Source organism: Coregonus clupeaformis, chromosome 13, assembly GCF_020615455.1.
Source record: "Coregonus clupeaformis isolate EN_2021a chromosome 13, ASM2061545v1, whole genome shotgun sequence".
Taxonomy (NCBI): domain Eukaryota; kingdom Metazoa; phylum Chordata; class Actinopteri; order Salmoniformes; family Salmonidae; genus Coregonus; species Coregonus clupeaformis.
The window spans coordinates 29,569,283-29,581,451 of NC_059204.1; the positions used below are offsets into that span (position 1 = coordinate 29,569,283).

General features: G+C 45.2%; 1 protein-coding gene across 2 annotated transcripts in view; it reads right to left on the reverse strand.

Annotated features, from left to right (window-relative positions):
* Window positions 1-12,169, reverse strand: part of dpysl3 (dihydropyrimidinase like 3) — a 47,885-nt gene continuing 35,716 nt past the window's right edge. Inside the window, exons 12-14 of one of the 2 annotated variants that reach the window (XM_041893618.2) lie at window positions 5,818-5,997; window positions 3,495-3,651; window positions 1-1,680 (exon numbers count right to left, since the gene is read on the reverse strand). In XM_041893618.2, coding sequence (XP_041749552.1) covers window positions 1,592-1,680; window positions 3,495-3,651; window positions 5,818-5,997 — 426 coding nt within the window. In that variant the 3' untranslated portion in view covers window positions 1-1,591. Of the gene's footprint in view, window positions 1,681-3,476; window positions 3,652-5,817; window positions 5,998-12,169 lie in introns of both variants that reach the window. The other variant, XM_041893617.2, reaches the window with a different exon arrangement.

The window sequence follows — 12,169 nt, forward strand, 5'->3', positions numbered from 1 at the left end:
TCAGTTGCAACTCATGTTTATTCAGGAACAGTTCATACCACCACATCACACCTCAATGTTGTTTTGACCTGCCTTCTCTGGGTTTTGATACAACAGTAAAAAAATAACATAAAAACTATAAAAAAGATCAAGTCAAACTAACATAAATATAATCACCACTTGGATTGCTTGGAATTCCACATCATCACTCAATAAAACACAACGACCTCCTCACGACCTCTTCCTCAGCTGATTGGGATGGCAAAAATAAAGCTCTCATCCTCCTCCTCCTCGCCTCATTCTAAAAACATACTACAATCCCCGGCTTTGTCTGGGACAGGTAGACAGACCAGAAGCATAGAAAAGACCCAGGGTTACGCCTGTCTGTACTCCCCTTGGTGTTAGTTAGTTACCAAACCAAGGGCTGTCAGTCAGCTAAAGTGTACAGCAATGTGGAGACCTTCGGAGTGTTGCGATTTAAACCAGCACAACATTATGTTCCAAGGTTTTGTTGTTGAATGCAGGGTATGACGGTCTGTTGCTTCAAAACGAGAGCCCGCATTGTCAGGAAAATAGAAATAAAACCAGAGGTAAATTACTGTTATTTCAAAGGTTTGTTACTTTTATCATATTTTTTTTTTTTATGTATTAATGTTCACAAAGCTCATAATTACAATTTCACGACCCAGGCCTTGGAAGTTAAGCTTGGTTTTACTTCTTGTGCAAGGGTTACATTTTCCTTTTTACCACCCAGTTGACTTGCTAAACGGTATGAATAGGAAAAGGCATTAAGCTTGAAGCAAATGCAAAGGACGGTTTCTCGCAATGTAATCTATAGCCAGGATGGAACGGAGCGCAGGGGGAAATTAAACATGACAACCATTTCTACCTTATAACATGCTATTGTATTACCAGATTAGTTTTAATCTTCAAGAAAAAGAATAAGAAACAAGACAATATTTAATGACTGTCACTCCTGGTTCAACAACCCAGGGAGGCAGCGACAACATCATTCACAAAGCTACGTTACAGCTACCATACGTACTCACAATGCCACCTAGCAGTAATGGACGTTACTGCATGTTATTATTACATTGCTAGGGAACTATATCTGCAGACTAGTACTCAAAAAGGGTGATATTGAAAGCCAAACATGGTGGAAGAAAAAGGCAGTATTACTTTTCCTAGGTAACAAGCATCAGAACACTGTGGAAATTGGTATCATGAGGTTTATTTAACTATATTATGGATTCAGAGTACAGCCTAAACTGTCAATACACAGTTGACACAATTACTAATGTAGACAGTGAGGGACAGTAATACAAATTGATCACCTATATTCTGGTTATGAACATGCTCCTGTTATTCCAGAGCATGCAAACCCAATCTTTTTGTAAACAAATGTATTAATATTTTGTTCTAGTGACTGACCTGCAATTCCCTAGGAGGAGGAGTACTGTGCTTTTAGAAGCTTAAGCAGGTAGCATTGTGGTTGGTAAGGCATGAGGATTCAGTGTTTTACTCAACTTAACTTGTTTAAACTAATCATGTCTCCATCTTCTCCCAATGGCTGTTGCCATCTTCTGACTGGTCTCTCTCCTGGTTCAACCTCTTAGCTGAGGGATGTGATGTTGGAGCGACCACCAGGGGGAACTACGATGCGGCGTCCCGCTGGCCGGACATCCTCTGTGGTGGGGGGACCTAACAGACAAACAGGATTATAGCACAGTCTCTTTAAGCTTCCCATTAACAAAGCCAGCTCCAGCCAGTTTCCTCCACTAGCGACTATCGTTCATCACACGACAAACCAACTAGGTGACCTGACCTTGGCCCTCCTTGGAGACCTCTGGAATAAAGGCCAACGGGATTGGGATTAGCCCTGGATTAAATTGACATATTGGACAAGGAGAGATTTACGCCTACTGTCTTAAATCTTAAACTCACTCCAGGCCAGGGTCTAGTATACTGTAGAACTGTAGAATGCTAGGCAGAATTCACTCTCTCTGCATGACAAAACACAGACAAGGTTACTTCACATCTGAAGACAGAGAAATATATCCAGTATATCAACCCTGTAGGTTTGTGTGCACGTAGGTGTAAGTGTGTGTGTGTGTTCTTTTGTGTACTGGAGGTGGGTGAGAAGGATGTCTATTCCCAGAATGAGTAGCTAGTAGCCTAACAGTGGGAAGCCAGAGGGAGTGAATAGGCCAGGCCTGTATTATAAACACACAGGCTGGGGAAGGAAAGCAGGCTCTCTGGCTCTCTGGAAGGGATGGGAATAACCCTCACTAAATACTTTCCAATGCTGGTCACCCTCCACCTCCTGCATCAGTACATCACACATCAATTGTTCCAGTTAAACTATTGTTTACTTGGCTCCTCCCTGAAAGGTTGTACCTAGTGATACGAGGTTGCAGATGTATACAATCGCCCTGTCACTCAACACTCAACTAGTCTCTGCTATTGGTTATGTGAATAATGTAACTTTAGCTAAATAAATTATCATCAGCCTCATTCAACCCACTCATTAGACAAGCTTCATTAGGCAGGCAATGACTAAGAAAGTGAGATGCAAGATCTTAGAACATACTGTATATTTAATTAAGATGCATAAAGATATTATGAGAGAGCGAGAGAGAGAGAGAGAGAGAGAGAGAGAGAGAGAGAGAGAGAGAAAGAGAGAGAGAGAGAGAGAGAACCAAGATAAATCTGTGTGAAGCTGAAATCAATCAAATCAATGTTGTGACAGAAAGTAAAGAAATAACAAAATGACTTGAGAAACATAAAGAGCACTGTCTGGAAGCACCAGGACAGCTGAAGGACATAAAGAGCACTGTCTGGAAGCACCAGGACAGCTGAGGGACATAAAGAGCACTGTCTGGAAGCACCAGGACAGCTGAAGGACATAAAGAGCACTGTCTGGAAGCACCAGGACAGCTGAAGGACATAAAGAGCACTGTCTGGAAGCACCAGGACAGCTGAAGGACATAAAGAGCACTGTCTGGAAGCACCAGGACAGCTGAAGGACATAAAGAGCACTGTCTGGAAGCACCAGGACGGCTGAGGGACAAAAGTATTGTGCTGTGTGCATTACTTACCACAAACAAATTATGAAATTAAGGCTTAAAATGTGATTATGGTAAAATGTCAGATTTCACCTGAAAGTTATTGTAACTTTCACAGACAAATGGCAAAGTTGACCTACTGTATGATGTGTGAAGTGCATTGTAATATGTCAATGCTGACTGTTGAGTGTGTGTGTGTGTGTGTGTGTGTGTGTGTGTGTGTGTGTGTGTGTGTGTGTGTGTGTGTGTGTGTGTGTGTGTGTGTGTGTGTGTGTGTGTGTGTGTGTGTGTGTGTGGGCGTGCTTGCTTGTGTGTATGTGTGTGTGCTTGCTTGCTTGTGTATGTGTGTGTGTGGGTCAGGTTCCTGGCACTTCCTATGACAGCCAGGGATGGGAAGACAGATGGGTAAATGAAAAGGTTGCTGAAGCTCACCACGCTGTGCAGGGTTACCTGCTAAGCTAAAGCCGGAGTGGTGCAGGTTCCTCACAGGCTGCTTGGTGGGGGAGTTACGGGCAGACGCTGAGGGGGTACCGCCACGGGACATGGGCGAGAAGTCAGACACAGGACCATCATACATGCCCCTGGGCACTGCCCGCAGAACTGCCAACTGAGAGAGGGGGGGGGGGAGAGAGATAAAGAGAGAGAGAGTGGGTAGATCGAGGGAGAGAGAAGGAGAGAGATGGACAAAGAGAGGGAGATAGACGAGAGAGAGAGATAAAGAGAGAGAGAGATAATAATTTCTGTTGGTAACTTTATAACAGTTCTCCATGACAATACCTGTTTGGAATTAGATTCATGGGGTTGTTTGTAGAATGCTTTGTGCAAATGCATATTTCACCCAGTGTTTTCCTAAGGAAAGCACTTCCAGATTTACTGACAGACTCACTTCTTATTGAACATGCCAGCAGCTGTCCTCTGTCCTAGGGTCATGTGACTAAGGAATCCCTGGAAGCTGAGCTAGGAGCATCAGAAAACACTTACCGAAACCAAGATCAAAATTGCATTAATACATAGGTCTCACCAAAGAAACATCTCTATAGTCTAGGGAAAAACAGAATGATGCCAGAATTGGAGGGTAGCCCATTCAAGTAGAACACAACTCATATAATATAACCCACTGTGTTGAAATATCCACCTAAAATAGCACACTTCCTGTTGAGTATCCACCAACACCAGTAATATGAGCAACCCCATGGACACATCGTATCCCTTCAAAACCATTACACATTGCTACAACAGGCACTCCCTGGCAGTCAGTTGTTACAGTATGCAACCCACAGCCAACAGCCAACGCCCCTGAGATGAATCCTCAAGTCTGAGATAACACTTATCTCCCACACATACCACCCCATCCTCCCATCCCCCATCACCTGTTTACATCCCCCCATTCCCCATACCCTCCTTCCATCCCCCCATTCCCCTTACCCTCCTTCCATGCCCCCATTCCCCTTACCCTCATTCCATCCCCACATTCCCCTTACCCTCCTTCCATCCCCCCATTCCCCTTACCCTCCTTCCATGCCCCCAATTTCTCTTACCTTCATTACATCCCCACATTTCCCTTACCCTCCTTCCATCCCCCCATTCCCCTTACCCTCCTTCCATCCCCCCATTCCCCTTACCCTCCTTCCATCCCCCCATTCCCCTTACCCTCCTTCCATCCTTCCATCCCCCCATTCCCCTTACCCTACTTCCATCTCCCCATTCCCCTTACCCTCCTTCCATCCCCCCATTCCCCTTACCCTCCTTCCATCCCCCCATTCCCCTTACCCTCCTTCCATGCCCCCAATTTCTCTTACCTTCATTACATCCCCCCATTTCCCTTACCCTACTTCCATCTCCCCATTCCCCTTACCCTCCTTCCATCCCCCCATTCCCCTTACCCTCCTTCCATCCCCCCATTCTCCATCACCTACATCAAATGTCTGTCTTCCTCCTGGATATAATGAGATCACCCATAGAGGTAGTTAGGACACCATTACTGCAGTTTCTGGCAATTCCCATCTGCATTACACACTCTGTTAGCTATTTTTATCTTGTGCTTTCCATGACAGACAGACAGATAGTGCCACTGCCGCCAGAGAGGACAGATGCCCTTTGTGTACAGTTCGGGTTGGTGTGATAAACAGCTAAGCAATCTGATTACAATCTGACTCCATTGAACACACTTCGGATTACCATTCAGGTATGTAAAGTACATTGAGATTGATGGTAAGTCTGATGATGTGTGGCATGGGCTGAGCCACAGCAGCATTATGCATTTGCGTAAAGCTGTCTTTAATGGAAAGCTGTAGTGCCATCTTCCATGTTTGTGGGTGCTGGATGGCTCATCTCAGCTCTGCATCAGATTAGTGGTGATTAATCCCTAACCACTGAGAAAACACTCACAGATGTCCCCAACTCACTGACCTTTTTTATTAGTCATTAAGCAACTGTTATCCACATCAACAGATTTTTCACCTGGTTGGCTCAAGGATTCAAACCAGCAACCTTTCGTTTACGGGCCCAACGCTCTTAACCGCTAGGCTACATGCCGCCTCACAGACCTCACAGTCCTTTACCTTGGCTCAGTGTCACATACTAACACTGTCCCGTGACAAAACAATCCATATAAAACGTATTCTAAGACAGAACTGAAGCGTTGGGAATATGTTCATTGGAAATACTTTTATATTGTTCAATAATTGTATAAAATGGAGACAGTTACTCAGAGTCCAGAGACAGTTACTCAGATGTTGACTAGAAAGTAAGGAGAGAGGTGAGCATCTTTTACCTGCTTCCTGGCCTTGACGCGCTTGTAGGCGAAGTCCGGGAAGGGGATGCAGGGGATAAAGCGGCCGACCCCGGAGGTGGCGTGCAGGTTCCCATCCTCCAGCACCAGCTTCCCCTGGCAGATCACCACCGAGGGGGCACCACGGAGCTCCATGCCCTCAAACACATTATACTCAGCAGCCTTGAAAACACACAAGCAGAGACATGACCGCAGGCACATGTGCACACACAGAGTCAAACACACACAGAGTCAAATACACACTGAGTCAAACACACACAAACAAACACACAGTCAAACACACACAGACAAACACACACGTTATACATTAAAGCTGCAATATATAACTTTTTGTGTGACCCGACCATATTCACGTAAAAATGTGAGTTATAGATCTGCCATTCTCATTGAAAGCAAGCAAGTCTAAGAAGCAGTACACACTATATATACAGCAGTATGTGGACACCCCTTCAATTTAGTGGATTCGACTATTTCAGCCACACCCGTTGCTGACAGGTGTATAAAATCGAGCACACAGCCAGGCAATCTCCTCCCGAGTGGCGCAGTGGTCTAAGGCACTGCATCGCAGTGCTAGCTGTGCCACTAGAGATCCTGGTTCGAATCCAGGCTCTGTCGTAGCCGGCCGCTACCGGGAGACCCATGGGGCGGCGCACAATTGACCCAGCGTCGTCCAGGGTAGGGGAGGGTATGGCTGGCATGTAGCTCAGTTGGTAGAGCATGGCGTTTGCAACGCCAGGGTTGTGGGTTCAATTCCCACGGGGGGCCAGTATGAAAAAAATATGAATAAATAATGTATGCACTCACTAACTGTAAGTCGCTCTGGATAAGAGCGTCTGCTAAATGACAAAAATGTAAATGTAAAATGATAGGCAAACATTAACAGTAGAATGGCCTTACTGATGAGCTCAGTGACTTTCAACGTGGCATCGTCATAGTCAGTTGGTCAAATTTCTGCACTGCTAGAGCTGCCCCAGTCAACTGTAAGTGATGTTATTGTGAAGTGGAAACGTCTAGGAGCAACAACGGCTCAGCCGCAAAGTGTTAGGCCACACAAGCTCACAGAACGAGACCGCCAAGTGCTGAAGCGCGTAGCGTGTAAAAATAGTCTGTTCTCAGTTGCAACACTCACTACCGAGGTACAAACTGCCTCTGGAAGCAACGTCAGCACAAGAACTGTTCGTCGGGAGCTTCATGAAATGGGTTTCCATGGCCGAGCAGCCGCAAACAAGCCTAAGATCACCATGTGCAACGCCAAGCGTCGGTTGGAGTGGTTTAAAGCTCACCGCCATTGGACTCTGGAGCAGTGGAAACGCGTTCTCTGGAGTGATGAATCACTCTTCACCATCTGGCAGTCCAATGGACAAATATGGGTTTGGCGTATGCCAGGAGAATGCTACCTGCCCGAATGCATAGTGCCAACTGTAAAGTTTGGTGGAGGAGGAATAATGGTCTGGGGCTGTTTTTCATGGTTCGGGCTAGGCCCTTTAGTTCCAGTGAAGGGAAATCTTAAATCTACAGTATACAATGACATTCTAGACGATTCTGTGCTTCCAACTTTGTGGTAACAGTTTGGGGAAGGCCCTTTTCTGTTTCAGCATTCTGTCAATGCCCCTGTGCACAAAGCGAGGTCCATACAGAAATGGTTTGTCGAGATCGGTGTGGAAGAACTTGACTGGCCTGCACAGAGCCCTGACCTCAACTCCATCGAACACCTTTGGGATTAATTGGAATGCCGACTGCGAGCCAGGCCTAATCACCCAACATCAGTGCCCGACCTCACTAATGCTCTTGTGGCTGAATGGAAGCAAGTCCCCGCAGCAATGTTCCAACATCTAGTGGAAAGCCTTCCCAGAAGAGTATAAGCTGTTATAGCAGCAAAAGGGGGACCAACTCCATATTAATGCCCATGATTTTGGAATGAGATGTATCTGTTCTATGTGTTTCGGTTTTGTACACCAGCTTCAAACAGCTGAAAATACAATATTTTTGGTTATGGAAAATATATTTCACAGCAGTACAATGATTCTCTACACTATACTTGCTTTTTTTGTCACATAAACTGAAATTAGGCGAACTATTACAATTTTAGCAACCAGGAAATAGTGCAATTTTAGCAACCATAGTGCATCTTTAACTGGATATTGTATGTCTTGGTCAGTGGTGTTAGGCCAACTAAAGAGAGGAGAATGACAAATGACAAAATGACAAAAACAAAAACTCTAGCCTACTTTTCCCTCTGTTGCACCCCAGTACATTCTGTTATGCTGCTGTTCCTTACTGTAGCGATTCACAAGCACAACCCAGTTCAACAAACGATGAGCAGCTGCATGACCTTTCAAGTGCTCATAACGCTCTTTCAAGCAGAGGAAATGACAATACAGCAATGCAGAAGCAACTGGCTCCCACGTAAACGCAACTATTTCCAGTTTTCTGCAGTCTGACAGTCACTCGTCTGACACAAATGGAGCCGGAGAGTTTACATGTATGGAAAACATTTACAATAAAGGGACTCTGAAACGCATGCCCTCACGCACCAAAGACTGTCTGTGATTTACATTATGAGCCGAAACACTAATTCAGATGAAGAGCCGGCTAATTCCACTGAAGTAAATCAGATTTGGACATATCGCTCTTTAAACTGGTCTGATGAGAGGCCATTCTATGTGTTGTAGTGAGACAGAGAACGTATTGAGGGAAGTAGAGTCATGGAGATACAGACCCAGTTTGGCTGTGGGGACAGAGGAAAAGAGGAGGCGGGTTGTCGGGCGGCTGGGTAGGCAGGCAGGCCGTCTCTGTAGAGATAAGACGATGGTTCTGCCTTTATTAACAATGTGTTGGAGAAGAGAGAGAAATAACCCTCCTCCTCCTCTTAATTCCTCATCATCCAGTCGGCCTGTTTCTCATACACCTCCATTTGGCATATAAAGACAAACAGCTGCCATCGCACAGCTGGGGCTTATGACTCCAAGCATCACTCTCTCTACTCTCTCTCTCTCTCTCTCTCTCTCTCTCTCTCTCTCTCTCTCTCTCTCTCTCTCTCTCTCTCTCTCTCTCTCTCTCTCTCTCTCTCTCTCTCTCTCTCTCTCTCTCTCTCTCTCTCTCTCTCTCTCTCTCTCTCTCTCTGTGTGTGTCTCTGTCTGTCTCTCTACACTCTCTCTCTCGCTCCCTCCCTCTCTCTCTACCACTTTCTCTCCCACTTCCTTCCTACTCTCCTTCACTCTCGCTGGTCCTCTCTGATCCATTCCCCCTCTTTCTATTCTCCTGCCACTAAACTCTCTTGTTCCGTCTATCATTCTGTCTCTCTCAACATCGTTTTTTGCAATCTGTTGCCCCCCTCTCTTCTATGGTCTGTGTGTTCCTCTGCACACGGCCCTGCTGTTTAGTGTGTTACAGATTCAGGCCAGGACAGGACCAGAGGAGGCTGGTGGGAAGAGCTATAGGAAGACGGGCTCATTGTAAAGACTGGAATGGAATTAATGGAACCGTATCAAACACAGCAAACATATGGAAACCACGTTTGACTCTGTTCCATTGATTCCATTCCAGCCATTACAATGAGCCCGTCCTCCTATAGCTCCTCCCACCAGCCTCCTCTAGACTGGACATAAGGCTCCATGTCTACCAAGTATGATGTCACGGCTGTGTTCTATGTGCAACAACATAAACAAAGCTAACCAGATCAAAACATTTCAGATACTTGCATTTACTACAGAGGGAGGGATACACAGATATGTTGTAAAGCACTTAACTACCGTGCACCTTAGATCACCGTAGCCATCATTAACATGGACAGGAGCCCTTGTTCTGTGTTCTTATGTGCTTGTTTTGTTGTCTGGAGGGGCTACAAGCAGGAAATGACAAGCTGACATCATTATGCAAGAACCTTGGGTCTCGCTGGATCTTTACCATGTATGGAAAAGCCATTGAAAACTTGTCCCATCTTTTTCCAGCTCTTTCTTTCTCCTCCTCTCTTTGTCGTTCTCTAACTCTCTCCGTGTTTCTGTCTTTCCACACCTCTTCATTGTACTATTCAGCTTTTCTCTTAGCTCTCTCTGTCTCTTTCTCTCTCGCTCACTCCCTCGTTCTCTGTGTCTGCAGCAGGAAGAGCTTGATTTCCTGAGTGGACACTTCCTGTGTTTAACCCAGCACTGTAGTGTACGCTCTGGGCTCCTGTGTGCAGGGAGTCTACAGGGAGTTCATTTCCATTCGGAGAAACTGAAAGGTCACTGGAAGCACGCCAGCGTTGGAAAACCATGTTTCCCTTGCAGCGGCGCAGATCTCTGACAAAAACGGAATGTGTCAGAGATCAGCAGACAGATTTCACCAGGCCTGCTATGATGTGACTGTCAGCACATATGTGGTTTAACAGACACTCCTCCTTGTCCTGTTAAACCACAGTGACCTGACGGACCCTGGCACATTGATGGCTTAAATGTAAAATGCACTATAAGGTCATTGAGATGCTGACTATCATGTGAGGACTCCTCAACTTTGGTGTATTCAGTCTCTTGCATTCATTGTATCCCCCTATGCGACTGGCTCTTAGGAAACGTTGCGGTATTTAGTTTTTTTATGTATTATTTTTTACATTATTAGCTCAGGAAATGTTTTGTGTCATTACATCGTCCATCTATGTACAGTGAGGGAAAAAAGTAATTGATCCCCTGCTGATTTTGTACGTTTGCCCACTGACAAAGAAATGATCAGACTATAATTTTAATGGTAGGTTTATTTGAACAGTGAGAGACAGAATAACAACAAAAATATCAAGAAAAACGCATGTCAAAAATGTTATAAATTGATTTGCATTTTAATGAGGGAAATAAGAATTTGACCCCCTCTCAATCAGAAAGATTTCTGGCTCCCAGGTGTCTTTTATACAGGTAACGAGCAGAGATTAGGAGCACACTAATCTCAGCTTGTTACATGTATAAAAGACACCTGTCCACAGAAGCAATCAATCAATCAGATTCCAAACTCTCCACCATGGCCAAGGCCAAAGAGCTCTCCAAGGATGTCAGGGACAAGATTGTAGACCTACAAAAGGCTGGAATGGGCTATAAGACCATCGCCAAGCAGCTTGGAGAGAAGGTGACAACAGTTGGTGCGATTATTCGCAAATGGAAGAAACACAAAAGAACTGTCAATCTCCCTCGACCTGGGGCTCCATGCAAGATCTCACCTCGTAGAGTTGCAATGATCATGAGAACGGTGAGGAATCAGCCCAGAACTACATGGGACGATCTTGTCAATGATCTCAAGGCAGCTGGGACCATAGTCACCAAGAAAACAATTGGTAACACACTACACCGTGAAGGACTGAAATCCTGCAGCGCCCGCAAGGTCCCCCTGCTCAAGAAAGCACATATACAGGCCCGTCTGAAGTTTGCCAATGAACATCTGAATGATTCAGAGGAGAACTGGGTGAAAGTGTTGTGGTCAGATGAGACCAAAATCGAGCTCTTTGGCATCAACTCAACTCGCCGTGTTTGGAGAAGGAGGAATGCTGCCTATGACCCCAAGAACACCATCCCCACCGTCAAACATAGAGGTGGAAACATTATGCTTTGGGGGTGTTTTTCTGCTAAGGGGACAGGACAACTTCACCGCATCAAAGGGACGATGGACAGGGCCATGTACCATCAAATCTTGGGTGAGAACCTCCTTCCCTCAGCCAGGGCATTGAAAATGGGTCGTGGATGGGTATTCCAGCATGACAATGACCCAAAACACACAGGGCCAAGGCAACAAAGGAGTGGCTCAAGAAGAAGCACATTAAGGTCCTGGAGTGGCCTAGCCAGTCTCCAGACCTTAATCCCAAAGAAAATCTGTGGAGGGAGCTGAAGGTTCGAGTTGCCAAACGTCAGCCTCGAAACCTTAATGACTTGGAGAAGATCTGCAAAGAGGAGTGGGACAAAATCCCTCCTGAGATGTGTGCAAACCTGGTGGCCAACTACAAGAAACGTCTGACCTCTGTGATTGCCAACAAGGGTTTTGCCACCAAGTACTAAGTCATGTTTTGCAGAGGGGTCAAATACTTATTTCCCTCATTAAAATGCAAATCAATTTATAACATTTTTGACATGCGTTTTTCTGGATTTTTCTGTTGTTATTCTGTCTCTCACTGTTCAAATAAACCTACCATTAAAATTATAGACTGATTATTTCTTTGTCAGTGGGCAAACGTACAAAATCAGCAGGGGATCAAATACTTTTTCCCTCACTGTATATATTCTTAATTCATTCCTTACTTAGATTTTTGTGTATTGGGTATATGTTGTGAAATTGTTAGATATTACTAGAAGCACAAGCATTTCGGTACACCCGCAATAAC